The sequence below is a fragment of the Urocitellus parryii genome, unplaced genomic scaffold (assembly GCF_045843805.1).
Source record: "Urocitellus parryii isolate mUroPar1 unplaced genomic scaffold, mUroPar1.hap1 Scaffold_48, whole genome shotgun sequence".
Lineage (NCBI taxonomy): Eukaryota > Metazoa > Chordata > Mammalia > Rodentia > Sciuridae > Urocitellus > Urocitellus parryii.
In genome coordinates this window covers 3,611,657-3,634,715 of record NW_027554049.1, presented here as the reverse complement: position 1 = coordinate 3,634,715, position 23,059 = coordinate 3,611,657, and the positions used below count along the sequence as shown (strand labels likewise).

The 23,059-nt window shown below is 34.6% G+C and overlaps 1 protein-coding gene across 1 annotated transcript in view; it reads right to left on the bottom strand.

Moving 5' to 3' along the window:
- The window catches only part of LOC144252570 (KAT8 regulatory NSL complex subunit 3-like), a 162,727-nt gene that overhangs the window by 126,082 nt on the left and 13,586 nt on the right, over positions 1 to 23,059 (bottom strand). The window contains 1 exon segment of the mRNA XM_077794812.1: positions 22,885 to 23,046. Coding sequence (XP_077650938.1) covers positions 22,885 to 23,046 — 162 coding nt within the window.

Sequence of the window (23,059 nt, the reverse complement as noted above, 5' to 3'; positions counted from 1 at the left end):
AAAATCCATTTAATAAACAGTGTTACTGTGAGTAGTTATTCTTCAAAGGGGAAAAAATGAAAAGGATGTACTTTCTACAGCATCAAATAAAATCATTTTCAAATAATTTAAATGCTTAAGTATATCAGCTAAATCAATAAAATGTTTTCCCCAAATTGGATACTATTTTTATGTCTTCAAAACAAGGAAGTTTTTTTTTAAACATAATCCCCCCAAAACTAAGATAAATTGAAAGATAAATTTGACTAATTTAATACTATCAATCTCCTTAATATTTGTTCACTATAACATCCCATAAAAAGATTCAAAAGATTCTTGTTATTAACTCTTGTGCTACAACAAATGGGACTTACTTAAACTAAAAAGTTTTTTTTCTCAGCAAGAGAAACAATAAGAGAGGTAAATAGGGAGCCTACATCATGAGAACAAATTTTTACTTCTCACACTTCAGATAGAGCCCTAATATACAGAGTATACAAAGAACTCAAAAAATTAGACAATAAGATAACAAATAACCCAATCAACAAATGGGTCAAGGACCTGAACAGACACTTCTCAGAGGCAGACATACAATCAATCAACAAGTACATGAAAAAATGCTCACCATCTCTAGCAGTCAGAGAAATGCAAATCAAAACCACCCTAAGATACCATCTCACTCCAGTAAGATTGGCAGCCATTATGAAGTCAAACAACAACAAGTGCTGGCGAGGATGTGGGGAAAAGGGTACTCTTGTACATTGCTGGTGGGACTGCAAATTGGTGCAGCCAATATGGAAAGCAGTATGGAGATTCCTGGGAATGCTAGGAATGGAACCACCATTTGACCCAGCTATTGCCCTTCCCGGACTATTCCCTGAAGACCTTAAAAGAGCATACTACAGGGATACTGCCACATCGATGTTCATAGCAGCACAATTCACAATAGCTAGACTGTGGAACCAACCCAGATGCCCTTCAATAGATGAATGGATAAAAAAATGTGGCAGGGAAATGCATGGCACTAGAGCAGATTATGCTTAGTGAAGCTAGCCAATCCCTAAAAAACAAATACCAAATGTCTTCTTTGATATAATGAGAGCAACTAAGAACAGAGCAGGGAGGAAGAGCAGGAAGAAAAGATTAACATTAAACAGAGACATGAGGTGGGAGGGAAAGGGAGAGAAAAGGGAAATTGCATGGAAATGGAGGGAGACCCTCATTGCTATACAAAATTATATATAAGAGGTTGTGAGGGGAATGGGAAAATAAACAAGGAGAGAAATGAATTACAGTAGATGGGGTTGAGAGAGAAGATGGGAGGGGAGGGGAGGGGGGATAGTAGAGGAGAGGAAAGGTAGCAGAATACAACAGTTACTAATAGGGCGTTATGTAAAATTGTGGATGTGTAACCGATGTGACTCTGCAATCTGTATTTGGGGTAAAAATGGGAGTTCATAACCCACTTGAATCTAATGTATGAAATATGATATGTCAAGAGCTTTTTAATGTTTTGAACAACCAATAAAAAAAGAGAAAAAAATTAAAAAAATCAATAAAAAAATAATAGAAGCTCAGGATGTAGCTCAGTGGTAGGTAAAGCTCTCCTAGGTTCAATCCCCAATGCCAAAAAATAAAAAAAAACTAAAAATAAATGAATTAAAAACAACAACAAAAAAGATTCAAAAGATAAACCACAAACTAAGAGAAGAAATTTGAAATAAGTGATGAAGGTTTACTATGTTGAATGTATAAATACCTTTCACAAATCAATAAGAAAAAAACAAACCAAAAATTAAAATGTGAGAAAATGGGCAAAAGAGATGATCCTAAATTCAACTACAAAGGAAGTATAGTTGGGTTATAACATTTGGAAAGGTACTTACCATGTTGGAAATCGGGACTAGTGCAATGAACTGCCTTAACATGGCCAGAAGATTAACAAAATTTTCAAAATCTAGAAAGACAACTATTAGAAAGGATGGATTAAAAAAATCATAACTGGTAGGTATATAAATTAGCCTTTTTGTTTAGAAAAATTTGGTTTTTCTTTCATGTTAAATCTGAGATACACCCCCAAATTTAGCAATTATACTAAAGCTATGAAAAAAGCAAGTAGCCAATTCCTCGATTAAAATAATTAAAAGAGTTCATTTATGCAAGGTTGGAACAGAGATTTCATTGAGGGTATGACTTATAGAAGTTTGAAAAACAGTGCTAATATTTTATTTCTTAAGCTGTTATTGATTGATGTGATAATCCATTGTTCCTGTTATGCTGCATAAACATTTTATAATTTTTCATATAAAATATATTCCAAAATAAGATTAAGCATATCTTTTGAAAGAAAATGGCCTGGAGAATTCAAGAAATGTACCAATTTCAGAGTGGCCCTTTATCTATTAAGAGAAAATACTATCAGATCATTGTTAATAAATTAATATGTCATAATCTTGAATAACTAGTTCAGTACATCAGAATATGTATGCTTTATGAGAACTCAATGTAGAATTATATGGTAGTTAACTTTATTGATACAGTGATGGTTTATTTAATATATGGTCTCAGGACAAATGTCTGTATAGGAAAAAAATAGATACTTATCTTACACTGAAAAAAAATATTTAATTAAAAAGTAAAATTTGACAGCTATACATCTTAAAACATAATGCAAAAGTATGAATTTCTTAGTTTTAGTGAAAATCTTAATGTTAATGAATTCAGTGATCAGTCACCATAATTGAATTCAAATACAAACAATTGAGTTGAAAAAATTGCAACATAGATGACAGATGGATAATATTTATTCAATAGAAATAATTTTTTAAGTTCAAAAAATGTCCAATAGAAAAAACAGCATTTACAAAGGTGTTTCTCATGAGATCTGGGCAAATGAATAATAAGCTCAGGAAAAAGATGCACAAACTTGCTGGAAGTTGGAGTAATAAAAATTAATGTAACAATGAGATCACACTTCTTGTTCATTAGGTGTCTATGAATATCACAAATGCAGGTGACATATAAATTGTTACATTTTTTTGTTACAGTGATAGAGCAACAGCTGTTAAAAATAAAAATATACCTAACCTTTGACTCAGCATTTTTTACTTGGGGCCTATTTCACAGAAATAAAGACTCAAGTTATAGAGATCTATGAATACAGATGTTTATTGTAGAATTATTCATAGTGGCAGAAAGTAGTAATAAAGTGACAAACAAAGAGGGGAAATTATAAAATAAATTATAGCACATTTAGACCAAGGGACTCTATATAGCTACTAAAAATAATGGATTAGAACTATACTACCTGACAAAGAGAATTCCACAAGGTATTATTGATCAGAAAACTGGGAAGTAGAAAATATGTGTAATAAGAAAAATAATGTGTAAAATAAGACTTCATTTGGGAAAGAAAAATTGGAAAAATCCCCTGCTAGTCTTGCATACAGACAGGCACATGTATGTATATTAGTATATGTATCCTGGTGCAAGGCTCTTAAACATGCATGAAGTATGGAATGTTTTCTGCAAAGTTGCGATGTGAAAGGGATTGGTGTGTGTGCGGGGGGGGGGTGCGAAAATAGACAAAATTTTAAAAAGCTGCACAAAATTACCTTACATGATCCTACTTATATGAAATAATATTTATTTGTATAGATATATTTCTATGCACAAAGATATTAGAACAGTAAAATAAGGCAGTGCAAGGGTACATAAAGACAGACTTAACCCCCTCCCTCCTATCCCTATTACTCCATATTCTCCTTGTTGCTTCTGGTAGCCAACATCCAATCTGACATGCATCTTTATTTAAAACAAAATTCAAAGAGCATTAATTTATATATTGATTGGTTTATACTATTTTGTGATATATTCCCAAATGGGGGTGAAAACCATGCTACACGTATGGTAGCTTTCTGTGACATTATCTTTCCGTATGTGTTTATAAATGTTGCTCAAAAAGAAAGGCAAAGCCAGATGTATGTTGAAGGTTGGTTACCAGCGGCTGCAGAGAGGAAGAGACTGCAGTGAAGGGCAGAGGGCTGGGTAGGAGGGAGGGGTGAATGCATCTTGATTCTCTCCTGTTTCTTTTTTTTAATTTTTAAAAAATTTATTTTGGGTACTGGGGATTGAACCCAGGGGTGCTTTACCCACTATCCTATAACCTCAGAATTTTTTATTTCATTTATTTTTATATATTTTTTAATTGTACTTGGACACAATATCTTTATTTTATTTATTTATTTTTTTATGTGGTGCTGAGGATCTAGCCCAGTGCCTCGAAAGTGCTAGCTGAGCACTCTACCCCACTGAACCTCAACCCCAGCCCCAGACCTTTTTATTCTTATTTTGAGACAGGGTCTCTCTAAGTTAATGAGGCTGGCCAGAATCTTGTGATCCTCCTGCCTCAGCCTCCTGAATCACTGGGATTACAAGTATATACCACATGCACCACACATGGCTGTCTTGTTTTACTTTCTACAGCTAGCATGTGTTTAACTGTTGCTGATTACTATATAACAAACCACCTCAAAACTAAGAATTTTAGAATAAGAAACGTTTGGTCTTTTTGCGAGTTTGTGGGTATGCCAGTGGCTCCTCTGACCTGCACTGCTCCATCTGAGCCTCATTCCTGTTTAATGTTTGGCTTGGAGTCACCAAGGTGCTAAGGATGAATTGGTCACATGCTGTTCATCATTCTGCAGGCTACCAAAGGTGAAAGTCACCTTCAAAACATATTTATCAACTCTGTAAAGATCAGAGTGCTATTGCTGACCATGAAAAACAGGATACACAAATATGGTAAAGAAAGATCTGCTTCAAGTTATCAGTTTCTGTATTGTTATCCAAACAACTAATGAACCCTGGAGATTGCCCAGAAAATATATGTCTATTCATCTGCAATGATGACTTTTTATTGATGTCAAATGATTATTCTATTTCTCACACTTTAAAAAAAAGTCCTTTCCTGCAAATATAAAAAGTGAAGTGATAGCACCTTACATACTGGTTCCATTTCACCAAGAAAACTTTACAAATAGGCAAGTTAAGCAAGATTTGTGCAGGTATAATTTGCTGTTGTAAATATCAAAGGAGCTGATTCTCAAAATAACATGGTGACAATGACAGTAATGAAGATTATGATGTAGTAAAAAAAAAAAAACTTTTAGAAGAATTTTGTTTTTTGGTCAAATGATGCATCTATCATTTGGGGGAGTGCTTTTGTAAAGTTAGATGACAGATTAACACTAAAAGTGAAATTATTTGTATATATAGTGTTAATGTTAATATAAATATCAGTGGAACCTCTCATGGTAGGGACTATCTTGTTTTACATTAAGAAGCCAAGATTAAAAAAAATAGGCTTAAAATAAATTGCTGCTGCTTTCCTCATAATCAATTCTTATATCTAATCATGGAGCTTTTTAAAAAGATATTCAACAGAAGAGCAAGTCCCACTCTATCTTTGATGTTTATTCATCAATCAAATTTTAGAAATATTTACCTTTTGAAAGAATAAATCCATCCTGATAGTTTAAAATGATAGCACCTTTTTAATCCAGTCTTTTAAATTTTGCATGCATGTTCAGAATCTTTAACAAGGTATTCAGTGATATGAGGGATGACAAAACTTCACATTTTTAATGTTCAGAATACTGAAGATGTACACTACACTGGGATGCAAGGACATGTATAAAGCTCTGAATTTTCAAGCAACTGGGTCTGGCAAAATAAAAAGAACCAAATAGAGATTGATATCTTTGAGAATTTTGCCCTGTAAAATAACTTGCAACGTAAGGTCACAGACCCTAACTATAAAAACATTTGGGCTGAAATACACATTTTAGTTTAAAAAAATAAAATAATATACTCCATTTAGCAAAGTAGATCCTTGACTAATTGGTTCTTGACTAACTAAAATTGTAAGATCTACACAGCAGGGTCTATACATGATTTCAGAAATTTTAACTTTAATTACCATAATAAGAAACTTTGAAAAAGATTTTGAACAATTTTGTGAAGAAAATAATCAGACCATATTGAAGAATCCATTCCTCAGGAAAAAGAAGAATAGTGAGTGATACACTATGAGAAACAAATGTGCTTAAGAATTTGATTTAAGTACATGAATATGCACCAAGAATAATTACTCTGCTTATTCAATTTTAATAATCAGATAATGAAATATATGGGTATTTTTAATTTTTAATATATATTAATTATGTTATTTTTTAAAAAGTGTTTTATATTTGCGAATATAGTTTTAAATATAATTAAGTTATTCATCTACAAGTACAATTAAACTACTACATACATAAATATATATTTTTAAATGTCATGTAAGTTTTTAAGTTAATAAGCTTTATTTTTAGTGTAGTATTAGGTCCACACAAAGTTTGGAAAGAAAGCACAGAGAGGTCCTATATACCTCCTATATGAACAGGTGCATAGCCTCCTTCACTGCGAATATACTCCACCAACTGTTACAATGAACCCATATTGACATATCATTACCCTCCAAGAACCATGGTGATACCAGAATTCATTCACTTATGAATTATACATATAGTTATATATATATATAATTAATATGAATTATATATAATTTGTATAATCCACATATAATACATATGAGTTATTATTTATAATATTATGTGATATATAATTTATTATGTATAATAGTATATAATTCATATATATGTAACATATATTTTATATATTTTTTATAAGTCCTGTGTCCAACATTGTAGTATATTTCAGAATTAATGAAAAACAGAATAACTCACTATTTCAGGAGAACAGATTTGGAGGACAGACACTGTTATGCTTGAGGGCTATTTTAAAGTCACTAAGACAATATGGTATTAACAAAAGAGTAGAAAAGCAGATTAATAGAACAGAGTGGAGAGACCCTCAGTAGATCCACGGACATGTTGTTGTCTGATTGTTGCATAGGAGCAGATGTCATACAATGAAAGAAAGACAGTGTTTTCCATTAAAGATGCTGGAACAACTAAACATCAACATACAAAAAAATATTCCTTTGACAGTGATGATATACCCATTTTGTTGATAAGGAATTGAGACTTAGAGTTTAAGAACGTATTCAGTATCACAGAGAAGCAGACTATGATTTGAACAAAGTGATACTTTACCATCTGTCTTTGTGAAAACATGGTCTTCATCCAACTCTGTTCATCCCTCATGGTTCACTTGAAGAAACACAGATTGATTGGTACAAGGGATTATTATTTTTTTTTTTGCATATGAATTCTAGTTTACTTCTTTACCAATTTTATATCATAATCATGGGGAATCGATTCTGTGGTGTCTCAAATTTGGTGCTAGCTCTATTTTTCACGTGCTATTTCCTCTATGATTTGCCCTTTCCTTACCCACCAGGAAAGGAATAGCAGTGATTATCATATTGCAATGAAGGAATTCCTATCTCCTTTATAATGTTAGGAGCTTTGTAAAGAGGGGAATTCTTTTGTTTCTGGGTTTTCAGGCCAGATTCACTGTCAGGTATCCAAACTCAAAATATTTGCATACTAATAGATAAATAGAACACATCAAAATCCCCATGAAATTATATCACAAGAGCTTTCTCTCTACCTTGATGCTGGGCAGGACAAGTCTTGGAACTTGATATTGCCTGTTCCTGCCAAGTTGTCACTCTAAAATGATTTGAGTCTTAATTTTAAAAGTTCCTTGAAGAGGATATTGTTCTTTTCCAGGAATTAGAAAATGCCACAACTCATAAAATAAGTGCTATTGATTTTTTCACCCTGTCTGATATGGTTTGGTTATGAGATGACCCAGAAGGCCCATGTGTGAGGAAACGAAAAGTATTCATAAAAAAAAAAATGAATGGAGTATGAGAGCTGCAACCTGTCAATGGGTTAATCCATTTGATGAATCAATAATTTGAAAGAACTATCGTATTGAGTGGTTATTGCAGGCAGGTAAGTATGGCTAGAAGAAGTAGATCACTGGAGGTTTGGGGTTTACACTTTGCTTTCTCTGTTTCCTCAATGCCAAGACATGAACATTTTTTCTCCACCGCACCCTTCTACCACGATGTTCTGCCTTACCTCAGGCCCAGAGCAAGGAAGTCAGCTTTCTGACTGAACCTCTAAAACTTTGAGCCCAAAATAAACTTTTCCTCCTCTAGGCTGCTCTTGTCAGTTATTTTGGTCACAGTGACAAAAAGCTGACTAAAGCTGGCCCACACCTAGTCCATCTGGAGGCTCACCCACTGCACCATGAGGAGGCACCATGAGGAGCCTGGTGCTGCCAGCTTTGACATCCTACTGTCTGTGCTGAGAAATTCCTCTAAATGAGCACTGTACCATTCTATTCCAGGTTTGCCTCTGACAGCAAATACTACCGATACTTGAAAACCCACTCACTGAAGTGACAAATTCGCTATGGAAAAATACCTGTGTGTGTGTGTGTGTGTGTGTGTGTGTGTGTGTGTGTGTGTGTGTTTTGCACGTGACAAATGTAGAAAGTATATCAGTTTTTTTCCTGCTTTAATTTATGATACAATAATGGGCCCCAGCTTTGTTGAGGGAGTATAAGCCAAGAAAGTCTCTTGGTGGCTATAGATAAGTCATTCCCAATTCTTATCTTGAGCAGAGGTAATGATGAGATTTGAAAGAGCATAGTGGAAGAAAAGACACCAAGTTCATAAAGGTGAGAGATGAGACAGACTGCTCCTGAGATTTGATGTAAGGACTTGACAGGCCCAGTATTTCTCTAGTTGCAATTTATGTCTTCAGGTGGTCACTTCATTATGGCTAATGTTTTATTATATGGTTTGGTTATGAGATGACCCAGAAAGCATACAAACACACACAAACCTGCAGATAACATAGGCCTCAGAAATGGAAAGGACAAAATAATGCACCAGACTTTGTCTTTACCTCCACAAGAAATATTTACATATAGACAATGGAAAAAGGGGTATCTGTAGTTTGGGATTTTTAAGAAAGAAAACTGATATTGAGAAAATTAGTCTGTGTGTTCATGAACCAATGACTTATTTTCAAGACTTTGTTAAGGGAAGGATTTTACCACCTGGAAAACAAAAACAAAAACTACCATCAGTTCAAAAGCATATTTCTTTTTTATCTCTGTAATTTATTTTGAATAAATCAGAAAAGAATATGATTTTGAATAAGACAAAAATATTAGCTGAATTAATGAAGCAATGGAAGATTTATCAAAGGCCAAAACATAATATGTGTTAAGTACTTGTATATACTCAGATCAATTGAGATTGTTTTATTGTACATTTCTAACCCCCCACCATAAGGCCATATGTTAGGGACTACATCTCTCTCTCTCTCTTTCTTTTTTAATTTTTCAAGAAGATAAAACTAAAACACTCAGAGATAAAATTACTTTATCAAACCCATGCAGAGTATAAATGGATGGACAATCATGTTACTATGATGCCAAATCAATTACATTCATCAAGAGCTTATTCTAATTCAGAAATGTTATAAAAAGTTATAGTTATCTAGTGCATTTTTCTTTGATTTCAAAATAATTTTGTTTTGAAAACAGTTAATATGTGTTTATTATAAATATTCAAAAAGAGAAAGCTTTAACCATCATCTGGAGCTCACCATCCAAGGATCATCAGTTAATGTTTGGGTGAACATTATTAAACATTTCTCTATGGATATACAGCGAAATATGTAGAAGATTTTATGTAAATGGAAAAGTATTGAACATACTGTTCTAGAACTTGTTTTATTTTTCAATCAGCAATATGTCATGGGCATCTTTCCATGTCAATAAATATAGATTTGTATCATCACTTTAATTGCACCATAATTAGATATCACAATATTTTTGACAAAAAAAATGTCAGAGACTGTGTACTTGAATCTCAAGCCCAGTGTAGAAGTACTGCAGATAACTTCTGTGACTGGTAACCAGGCAGATATTCTAAATATGGTCACTCAAACATGATAACTCTTAAACTCTGAATGATTTTAAACATGTTTCCCATTTATATATCTTTTGCCTGTTAAAATATATATTTATGTTATTGAACACAGATGTTGCCCATTTTTTATTTCCTCCATCAAATCTTCCAAAATCTAAACCCCTAGTTCCATCTATCTTTCCACTAAGTTAGGATTTCTAAAGCTTTAACCAACTGAATACCCTCCCTCAGATATGCTTGGAAGGTATGTGAACTGAGCATAGTTCATTTATAGCATGAATCACATATAATTCATGTTGTTTATGAGTCTAGTGATTTGGACACTTTCCTTCTCCTATTACAGTATAACAGAGTGCTTTACAGGAAGAAAAAAGTGGTTGGGAATTATGTAGAACTAGAACAAATACTATGTGTGTACTGAAATCTTTGTTCCATAAATCTTCATAAAATGAATAAAATATATCTTTTGTGAATTTTAAAGATATGCCAGGAATAAAAATAAACTGATGGTATTTTGTTCATAAATATTGAAAATCCAGTACTCTGAATATCAAGAAAAAAACACTTGAAGACACCATGGAACCTCCATGGGAGTTGAACCAAAGGCATTCAGGAACACTTTACTCAACATTTTTGTTTCACATCATTAATTATAGTCCCCAAACTTTCTAGAATTTTGGCCATTGGCATATGATACAGATGAAGAGAGATTGTGTTTTCTGGAACACGGGTGTAAAATAGTGCGGCAAAGCCACGTAATACAATGGTGAGAGCTTTCACTGAACACGTGATCAGGTAACTCATTTAGAGAAAGGTAGACAGAACTTGAGGGGCTATGCTTCAAATTCAGGGGCCAAGTTCCCTTCCCAGAACTAATACGAAAGCTGCTGCTGAGTTTTGTTGTTATCTTGAAGACAGCTGAGAGTCTGGTTTGAGTAATTAAAATGCTAATTGGAATTTCACCATTCATCAGAGGAAATCTCTTCTTTCTTTCTCTCTCTCTCTCTTTCTCTCTCTCTTTAAGTGTTTTCTCTGGTGATGGCAGATGCTGAGGTTGTGAATTCATTGTGTGCCTTAGATGTAGAGAAATCTTCTATTTAAGCTGGACTTTCTCAATGTATTTTTGTTGATTGCCTACTCAAATTAACCTTCCCTAATGAGACAGAGATTCGATGGCTATGTCTGTAATTTACTGGCTGTGAAATTAGTTAGTCTGGATAATTCATCCCATGGGTGACAAGGGTGAGATCACACAGTGAACCACCAGGTGAGAATGAAGAATGTAAAGAATAGCTCTTCTGCTATTGCATACAGAATTTAGATGTGGAGGCTGAGAGGAGAATGCATATGACAAACTCAACCTCTAAGTGACCAAAATGATCTCCTGTCCACCTCCATGTCCAATATGTCCCATTGGGAGCTTAGCTGGGTCAGATCTACTACTTAAAAAGTGTGAAACCACAGATGTCAGAATGGGTACACAATAGCTCTAATAAAACTTCCACCTTGGCCAAACAATAAAACCTAGCTTTGGATAAAAGATAGATGAGCAGTGCAGAAGTGAGATAGCTCAGTTATAAAACTCTTCTTTTTGTTGAATGAAAGTGGACCTATTCTGGAATACTATCATCTCAAACTCTTTCTCTTGAACTTTTCTGTAAGAATTTTGGGATTAGACTATTACTAAGTTATCCTTATTTCACTCCAGGAAATTTTAAATAGATATTCTTTGAGGTAAAAGAAGGAAAGGATAAAATTCTCTAAGTAAAGAAATATTTACATGCTAACTTTAACTGTATATCTATTTTTTTTTTAGTTTATAATAAGTTAATCATTTGCAAGTCTTCAATATGGGATGACGGTATGCATTGCTCTCAACATTAGTGTGATAAATTATCAAAAATAATGTATCCCAGTAATTTTTTAAAAAATTCTTATTGCTAGATTTTTGTGTGTGTCTAAGTTGAATGAAAAGTGTGAAGTTTAAAATGGTTATATAATTAATTGAAAAGTTCAACACGGCTTTCAATTTAGTGCAAACAAATGTACAATTCCTCTATCCATATCTCTAGTCAGATGTCTTGTAGCATCTAAATGTAACATTTAAAATCCCAGGATCATTTAAAAAATGGGAATAGGTTAAAGAAAATGAAATACCAGGACTGCTGATAAAGCGCTCATCTTTCTTTTGCCTAATTGAAAACTCTAGCTAGAAAAGTCCTGGGCAATCCTAGAACTTCAAGGTGACCAAGTAGGTCCCTGGGGAAAAGTCCTTTGGATACAAATATACAATTGATATCCAAAGGCCAGAGAGGAAAAGCAGGAGGAGATTCTCTGGGAAATTCAGACATTCAAAAGTACTCATCTATAAGGAGGAATTTATAAAGGCAAACAGATACGTAGGGAAACTTACCCACTCAGAGAAGATTTGAAGCAGCCCAAACATTTCATATGGAATTGATCTCTCAGTCAAATACAATTCTAGCTGATTAACTGTTAAACAATTCTAGTTGATTAACTGTTAGAGTGCCCCAGCACAGAGCCCATGAACAAAGACTCTGAGAGTTGATTTGTTTAGATGTTTACTTATTTTTATCTTACTTTTTTTTAATCTCTGGATTTTGAGGAAATTTCTTTCAAATTATTAGCTGTGCATGAGCTGAAGTAACAAAGACTTCAATGATCACACATGACAAGATATAGTTTTGTAAAAATATTTTGGAAAGTCATTAAATGAACTACTGCAGTTTTCAGTAAATAAAAATAAAAAAAAAAAACAGAACAAAAAAAAATTTACAGAAGAACCCAGGGGAAAGGAATCTGATTTTGAGGTACCTCATTAAAATATTCAATGTTTTTTTTTAAAAAAAAAGCAACAAAGGATACAAAAAGGAACAAACTTCAAAAAATTGACAGAAACTGGTCCTGAGCAATCTTAGCAATAGGACTTACTAAACCAAAAGATTCAAAACAAATATCCCCAGAGTTTATATGGATAAAAAGAGAAAATGATGTAGGAATGAAATAAAAATTGTCCACAATTAAATAGAAATTATGAAAAAAAAACAAACATAAATTCTGAACCTGAAAAGTAAAATAATAAATGAATAAAATACCAATAAAAAAAAAGAATTAATCACATCAATTTGGAGGGATTATTGGAACAAAAAAGTGACAATTAAATGATACTTGATTTCTACCTCCTTTCTAAGGCAATTTCCAACTTTGGAAATATAACTCTGGGGAGTGCTATTAAAATGGCTCAAACAAATTTAAAAATAATTAAAAATGGCTCTATAATAAATTTTTAAAGCCAAAGGAAAAAAAAATACAAAAAAAATCATTAGTTTAATAATAGGCTCAAACAAGCAGGAAAAGTAAAACAAGCAAACAGGAAAGAGGACAATTTAAATTCCTGAATCTGAGAAATTTAAAGAAAATGAATAAATAAAAGTAGTCAAGGTGCCAGAAACTTTAGGAAACCATTAAGTAGACAAACACAAGCACTCTATGAGCACCAAGAAAGAGAAGGGAGAGGAAAATGGGATGAAAGACTATTGAATTAAATAATGGCCAAATACTTTCCAAAATTTATGAAACACATGAATCCACAAATCCAACAATTTTATCTGGTAGGATAAATACAAGAAGACCCATACCACCACACATTATAATCAGTTTATCAAATGCCAGAGGCATGATTAGTTGTGAAAATATCAAGAGAAAAATCTGTCATCATGATAAAGCTCCTCAATAAAAATAAAGCTGCTCTCCAATCAGATACCATGGTTGTCCATGTTTAAAGTGCTGTGAGGAAAATAAAATCAATAAAAAGTCTATATATGCAAAAATTATCCTTCAAAACTGAAAGAGAAATTAAGACATTTTTGCAGAACAAAAAAAGCTGAGGTAATACATTACTCCTAGACTTGTCTTAAGAGAAATGCTAAACAGAGTCCCTTAGGTTGAAATGAAAGAACACTAGAGAGGGACTTGAAGCCATGTAAAAAAATTAAATAAGTATCTCTGATAAAAGTGAATGCATGGGCAAATATAAGAGACAGTATTAAAAATTTTGGGGTTACAATTCCAATATTTATGTCCAATATAATTTAAAATACAATGTATAAGACTTACAAAGCTGTGTTGTTGAGCACACAATTAGCCATCAAGAGAAAATGGTATTAAGTTTGTGATATGGCAATATTTCATGGTGTGATCATTCAACTAACTGATGACAGATGGATTGCATTGTACTGCCGCAATCATGGAAGAAGTAGTATTATTAGAATAGATACTCTGGATTTACTTCTCGTGGATACAATGTTTCTGCCAAAACTACCATCAAAGGATTTAATACTATTTACTATTATGTTACTTTACACTGCATTGCTTTGAACTCACTTCACAACAAAAGAAGCATAATTGAACTCATCCTCAAGGAATACACTGATCTCACCATGTTGCACACCATCTTGAATCCCTTAGCTTGATACAATGGTAAAATGGTCATTTGAAGATATAGTTACAGCAGGAACAAGGTGGTATCTCCTTGCAGGGCTGGAAAAATATTTTCCAGAAGATTGCATATCTTTGAATCAATATTCATAATATGGTAGTATTTCTTCTACAACCAGAATTCACAAGAATCAAGGGGTAGAGACAGCAATAGAACCCCTCACTGTAACCCATAGTGACTCACTGGCAAAATGTTGGCTTCTCAAGCACATACATTTTTATCTGATTGCCTAATTAGTATAGTTGTAGAGGAAGTAATTCCTCCACCAGGAGACATAACAGTGATTCCTACAGATTCTACCCTATTGGTTTGGACTTCTCATGCCTCTGAATTGACAGGCAAATTATGAAGCCATCGTGTTGGCTGGGAATAGATCTTGACTATCAAGGGAAATTGGACTACAACTTGGAGTGATTTGTCACAATGAAAGCAAGGAACAATATATCTGGAACATAGCAGATCCATGATAGTTCTCTTAGTATTAACATGCATTAAGAAGATCAATAGAAAACCCAACAACCTAATCCAGAGAGAATTTCTAAGAATTTCTAAGTCACTGTGCCTTTCAGATACAAAAGTTTGGGTCACCTCACAAGGTGAAGAATCATAGCCAACTGAAGTGGTTCTTACTTAAGGCAAAATTAATACAGAGTGATCCAGGCACCATGGCACAGGTCCATAATCTGAGAGACCAAAGTGGTGCTAACATACTCTGTATGGATCTGTAAATTATCTTAAGTTATTAGAACATAAGGGTGTTTGGAATATATCACATCTTTCTTCAAAATTGCAGAGACTCATTCAAGGTCAAACAGCTGGCCACATATTAAAACACCATCTAATGACTATAGATACTAATGTGGTACATTTTCTAGGGAACTGCTTGTTCGTTTGTTTACTTTAAACTTCGAATTCATGTAGTAAGAATACATTTAAAATAACTAGACAGGAGAGTCTTGAAAGACCTCTGCCTACTTGGTGAAGTTCATCCCCAGGGGAATGTAGGGATGATTTTTCATTTTGTCTTTGAAAACGTACGAGTGGCAGAGGGGCCTCTGTTTCCTCCTTGTCATTTTTTTTCCAACTGCACAGATAGTTCCCATTTTCCACTCTAAATTCAGAGCATGATACTGCCTTGTGCCTTTGGAAGAAGAAAGTTAAAGAATGCAGTGGAGCAGTGAGGCAGAGAGAGACTTTGGAGCCAGTTGGAATGGTCTGTTCACAGAGGACCAACCAGCAAGAAGTTGTTGGGCAAGGAAAGAAGTGGGTCTTTTTAAAAGGAGAAACTTATTAAGAATTCTATCAGCAAGATACCTAAGGAGCTTCACTCTGGGGGAAAATGGAGAACTCACTTATGGAAGTCAATTCAACTTCATTTCTGATCCCAGTGGAGGCAGATGGAAGAATAGCTGGATGAAATTGGTAATGAAAAATCAGGGGTCAATGGTTGGAATCAAAAGGCACAGGTTCTCCTCCTGCCTGTTGCACTGAAATATCAGAACGACCTTGGACAAGTTACACATCCACTCTGAACCTCGTTTTCTTCCCCTGCACGTTAAGCAAACAGACAATTTCAAATGCCCAGGTTGATTTTAACATTTTCCGACTCTAGGTTTCCTAAACAGTCATACCTATGAAAGAAACTGAAATGGGAGAATTGGGTCTCTCTGTTTTACAGCAACTTTTAGAAAGTATTTCAGATGTGTTTGGGACATGCCATTCTTCCAATTACCTGAGTGCAGATGTGCATGCTCCTACCTTTAGGCACTGACTGACATTAATCATGTCAGTTCCCCTTTCTACAAGAATGACTGCTTTAATGGGAAATTCCAGCCACTGTCAACACGCCAAGGGGTGTGAGGAAGGAAGGGTAGATGAATGGGAGGGTGTTATTAAAAAGGAAATGATCAATGAGGAAATCCAGCTCCTGTGAGCTAAGAGGGGGCTGAGGAATGGAAGCTGGAGCATGACTTGAAGCCGCTGGACCCACTGTCTCTGGAGAATATTTTAAAATGTTCAGCAGAAAATTGAGGTTCTTCCATTCTGTATACTTCCTTGCATGCCACTCTATGAAACAGAGGCAGTATCATATGAGGGCCATGCACTCAGCCTGGTCATAGGTTTGAACTTTGTCTTTACTATTTTCAAGCCATGTAACCAGATTTTCCAGTTAAAATAATGGAAATACCAAGAGTAATGCCTTGATAGAAGCTTTGGGGTGATTTAGCAAAACATGCCTATAAAATGATTAATATAGGGCCTGGATCATGCTAAGCTTTATAAGATGTGCTGACATCATTACCACTGACCTTTGATTCTATGTTTTTTTTTTCAAGTTTTACTTAATCATTCCTTTTTTTTAAGAAAGAGAGAGAGAGAGAGAGAGAGAGAGAGAGAGAGAGAGAATTTTTTTAATATTTATTTTTTAGTATTCGGCGGACACAACATCTTTGTATGTGGTGCTGAGGATTGAACCCGGGCCACACGCATGCCAGGCGAGCATGCTACCGCTTGAGCCACATCTCCAGCTCCCTTAATCATTTCATTTAATCCCGAGAGTTTAGGGTAAGAATTTTCAAATTACAGATGAAGAAACCTAAATTCCATATTTAAAATCAGGTAAGTTCTGACATTGAGAAAAAAACAAAAGATTGTGTCTCCCATTGACCACCAAAGGAGAGCATGCAAGTTTGGTTTTTCTTTTGTGTAGACGTTCAACTCTCAAAACAGTCCAGTGACATGCAGTGGCTCAAGCCTGTAATTCCAACAGCTTGGAAAGTAAGGCAAGAAGATTGGGAATTCAAAGCTCTACCTCAGCAACTTAGTGAGTCCCTAAGCAACTTAGCAAGACCTTGTCTCTAAACAAAATATTTAAAAGGTCTAAGGATGTGGTTCAGTAGTTAAGTGCTTCTGGGTTCAATCCAGAAAAAAAAGAAAAAAAAAGTCCTGTGAGATGGTCTTGCTTGGGTGAAGATAATTAAGGTTTGGGGAAAGTAGGTGATCTGTAAAATATTGCCTGTCCAATTAGCAAAAGAAGCAGAGTTTGAATCAGACCCTGGAACATTATGTCCAGATCTGTTATGTCTTAATCTGAGTGCATCCTTAATCAAATAATCTAGAGTATTGATGAAAAAATGGACAAATAACCAAGAATGGGGCTGAAGTAGTTGTCTTATAGAGCACCCTATCAGTCAAGGTAGTATATTGGTTTATAAAATAAGCCATACACATAGACACAGACCTAAGATCATATTTCATAATCATTTACTAATTTGACATCTTCAAAAAATTACATTTGAAATTTTACTTTTGTTATCTATGGAATCCTACCACTCACAGTCATTGTGAGGATTAAACATGTAATTGAAGGTAAGAGTGGATACTCATTAAATATTAGCTTTAACAAAAGAAAGTGTGATCTACATATATGCAGATTTGAACTTAGAGATGACTATATGTAACACCCTTATATTCATAGAAAAGTCTCATAAACAGATGGTTATTATCAACACTAAAATAATTAAGTAAAAAATAAATATAGATATATTGGATATCTATATAGATGAATATAGATCATGTTTTTACCACAAGAAATAGGCTGATCAATATTTTCCTTGCAGTGTGGACAAATTCCCATGAAAGATGAGTATAGAGTATAAAGACACAGAATTTATTACCAGGCATGTGGTACTCATGAAGTTCAAAATGTACTCTTATTCCCATGTACTTTCAAAAGGCAAAATGTTAACTTTGGACAGAAATTGTCCCAGGGGATACATAAATTTGATGTAGCCTGTGCATACTCTAAAGAACTTTTAGGTTTCTCTTAACATCAATTACCTCCCTCTATTAATTTTTGTTGAGTATTCACTATGTCACAGGAATATGTGAACATAAGAATAATTGCAGACACCTATTGATATTACAGGGCCATCCAATAGAACTTTAACTCATGCTGGAAATATTCTGTATGCTATCCCATACTGAATATAGCCTCTATGATTGAATGCCTAAAGTTTTAAGTTTTATTTAATTTGAATTATATTAAATTTAAATGACAACCAAAAGGGAGTAGACATTGTATTCAACAGCACAAGAGACAAGGAAATGGCTTTGTTCTCAGTCAGGTTACTCTTTTTCATTTAAATTAAATATATTTTTATCTGATACAGAAAAAGAAAATGTACTATTAATGGGGTAAGAGATTCCTCCTGGATTCTAGTCTTGAACCACCATTTTTTGAGTGTGTGTGTGTAAGTAGACATTGAAACATTTACTCTATCTAGGGCTAGTTTTCCCTACTCACATAAGAAGCATTTCATCAAATTCAGAATTAAGAGCAAAAATCATTCAAGCTACCACTACAGATTCATGTTTTCATACCAGACATCACAAATCAATCACCACACTTTTCTCCACTGACAAATGTGTGAAGTTAAAATCCTACCCCCCCCCATGATGCTCCAAATGAATACAGTTGGCATGTGGGGAAGAGTTGATGTGTATTTATGTAACAAATGACCTCTATAGTCCTAAGTCCAAATTATTTGGCAGAGTCTAAATTTTCTTGCATATTGAGATGAATAGAATCATAAAAGAAGGATATGCTCATCCTGACTGAAGTCAAATTGAAAATAATTAGTTATTATGTTCCAGTCATCTATGAATTTATCTAAAAAAAATTGAAATTATTTGTCCACTATATGGTGAAAAGAATGGTAGAAATAAATAAAAAAATAAAATTAAAAAAAAAAAACAGCAACTGAACACGATTCCCAGTAGTGTGGAAAACTAGCAATGACTACAAGTACTTGAGTCTCAGCTTCATCATTTAAAAATGTGGCGAAATATATTGTCTGTCATATCAATTTTTATTCCATTGATTTAATAGCACAAAAGTAGTTAAGAAAAATTACTGTTAATATATCAGTGGTGAAATGTAGCCAATTAGTTATTATTCTTAGGTGGTATTTCACCAAAGAGCACAGCAAATAGTTATTATGACTATTATTATTAACATTATGATTGTATTAATTCCTAAAGCCAGTAGGGACAAAAGAGTTATCTATGATGATTGTTTATGCATACACACATGTACATACACACACATTCCTACTCCAAGAAAGGCTCTGGGGAGGTTTCACGTTAAGACCAGGGGTGTAAAATGAAGGTATGAAATTTGACCATTGGGCGGAATACTGGAGTCACATGTTATAGTTTGGATTTCTTAGGAAGCTGATATTGAAGTGGAAATTCCTAGGATTTGTAACTACAGAAAACAAAAGGAAATAGGACTGGGATTGCATTGAGGGAAATGCCAACTTTTGCTTCTGTCTCAGTGGAACACCTTAAACCTATTAAGCCCCCAAATTTCAATTCTGGGAATATTTTAATAAAATTGAGACAGGTTCATTAAAATAGGTTGGAAATGCTAAAGTTTACACACACACACACACACACACACACACAGTTTTTGGCACCAGGGATTGAACTCAGGGGCACTTGACTCCCCAGCCCTATTTTGTATTTTATTTATAGACAGGGTCTCACTAAGTTTCTTAGTGCCTCATTTCTGCTGAGGCTGGCTTTGAACTCGTGATCCTCCTGCCTCAGCCTCCTGAGCCGCTGGGGGTTATAGGAGTGCACCATGGTGTCCAGCTAAAGCTTATATATTTTTATTATCATTAAGGATGAAAATACACATTTTCCTATAAATAGGATAGTGTGGGTATATAGTATCTTTTACATGCATATAATCCATCCTACAAATAGGACATTGGGCAAATCTTTTTATCCATTACACAATATACAAAGAAGTTACTTTTATGACCAGTCCAATTATGACTTGTCCAATTATTTTGGGTAAAAAGGAGCAAAACACTTGAAACAAAGGATTACATTACATTTTTGACAATATGAAAAACTCCACATGGCTTGTTTTGACTTCGCCATTGTTCTTGCCATTTGAAAATCAAGTGGCTTCTCATGACAAATCTGATATCATCTTGGATGGAAGTGGGTCCAGGAGTATTACACTTTATTCCTTCTGATGGGTTTTTGTTGCATCATTTTAGATGTGTAAGTGATGTCTTTTGAAATTCAACTAATTTATAAAATGTTTCCTGCCTTTGTTCATACATTTATGAATAATCCAGGCATTTATGATACTCATATAAAGCACATGAACAAAAGTAAATACTATTTGTTACCTCTAATCGAAGTGGAATATTTGGAAACCAACCAATCATGTTTATCTACATCACCAACTGAAATTGTTAGAGCCCCCACTGCCTTCTGTTGAGACACCTTGACTCTACTCTTTCTTTTTTGCATTACTGAACTGTGCCAAGTGGTTCCACTGTATCATAGTCCATTCCTACAAGGACACATTTATTATCTGACCACATGTAGCAAAACATTGGAGTCTGTCAGGCAGAAGTGCAGTACACTACCCAACACTGTATGGTATATATTGTCTAACCCTAACCCTAACCCTAACCCTAACCTTCACCCAACACTGTGCAGTGTATTTTGCCCCTGGGTCCTATTATTAGGACAGCTGCTTTTGAACATTGACAATGTGAAACATGGTGCATTTCTTGAAATAAAAATAAAGGTGTAATAGTTGACTGGATTCCCCACTTTGAAAGCTAGCCTTAAAACCCCAGCTTCTGATTGGGAATCCTGACAAAGAGAAAACCAGGTCCCCACATTCAGATGAAGACAGTGAGTGACCAAATTTCTAAGCAAAAGGGACATTATTAGTGTTATCTAACACTCTCAGCACCATTCAGCCAGGTATGCAGCAACACCTATAATCCCAACTACTGAGGGGACAGAGCCTTAATATTGAAAGTCTGAGATCTAGCTCAGCAAATTAGTGATACCCTGCATCAAGATCAAAAATTAAAAGTGCTGAAGATAAAGCTAAGTTGTGGAGCATCCCTGGGTTCAATCCCCAGTACTGCAAAAATAAAAAAAAAATAGAAAAAAATGAGGCAAATCTTTAAGAATCCCACAAGGTAACTCTGAGGAACAGTAGTCCTAACTTCCTCTACTCCCTACAGCAAATCATGTCTTTCTCATGTAGATGAGAATATCTGAATTACTAAGAAAATCAATGTCAATAAAAGCCACACCCTCATTTTCAGTATATTCCATGACACCATAACTAAAGCTGTCTGTACTCCAGCATCATAAGAAAAGAACAGCCATCTCATTACAAATTTCAGCTGTGTTTGTACTCCAGAATACATCAAAAAAGTTTTTCATACAAATAATATCTACATTCATTCATCCTCAACAGGGCATATAATCCTCAACAGGGCATTTAAAAATGCAAACTCCAGTGAAAGTACATTGACAAAAGCATATTTTTTACAGTGTCCCAAGGATCCTTCTCCCTATTACAAAGGGAAATCAGTGATTTCATTGTGGAGAACACTGAAGAAGCCACCTTAACCACATGAGTAAGGCATTATTGGTGGTGATAAGGCAAACCAACAGGAATTCTGTTATGGGAATCAGTGAGAAAAGTCAACAAGCATTTCTGCCAAAAACACATGTCTTCAATATAACCATGAAGAAATGTCAAAAACTTAAACTGGGGAACAGTCTACAAAATAAATGGCCAGTCATTTTTGAAAGTGTCAAGATCATAGTATGGTGGTGTACACTGGTAAACCCAGCAATTCAGGAGGCTGAGGCAAAAAGTTTGAGTCCAGTCTGGGTAACTTAGAGAGTCCTTGTCTCAAAATAAAAAAACAATCTGGTGTGATGGCACCCACCTTTAATTCCATTGGCTTGGGAGGCTGAGGCAGGGGGATCTAAAGTTAAATGTGAGCCTCAACAACTTAGCAAAGCTCTAAGCAATTCAGTGAGACCATGTCAAAAAAAATTTTAAAGGGGTTGGGGGCTGGAGATGTGGCTCAGTGATAATGTGTGCCTGGGTTAAATACCCACTACCAAAAATCAAATAAACTAAACTAAATGAAGACCAAAAAGTGCAAAGGTATAGCTCAGTGGTAGATTACCTCTTGGCCCAGTCCTCAGTTTCATGGGGTAGGGATGGGGAGACTGAGGAAACATGGCAACCATAGCCACATGGAATCCTGGATTGAGTCCAGGGCCAGAAATGGACATTTGGGAGACAACTGATGAAATCTGAGTCTAATGCCACCATAGTGATGTTCATTTCCTGACTTTGAGAATTATCCTCCATTTATACAATATGCCAACATTTGAAAAATCCAGGTTAGAGGTATATGGATTTTTCTTTTACCCAATTTTGTGACATTTTTATAGATATAAAATTAACTAAAAATAATTGCTTACTGTTACCTGATTAAGCAGATTAGCCTACAGTTACAGCAGAACCATACAGCATTCCTCCAACACTGTGACAACCCCAGGGGGACCTTACCCATATGAGATCATCATCAGCTCCCCCAATAATCACCAAGCTGTTTTCTGCACAGATCTTCTCCCAGAAGTCCTCCATGGCCTCAGGGTGACACTTCAGGGAATTCTGACCAATAACAAAAAGGACTGGAGTCTTCATATCAAAGAGGGGATCATCCACATCCTATAAGGGGTAT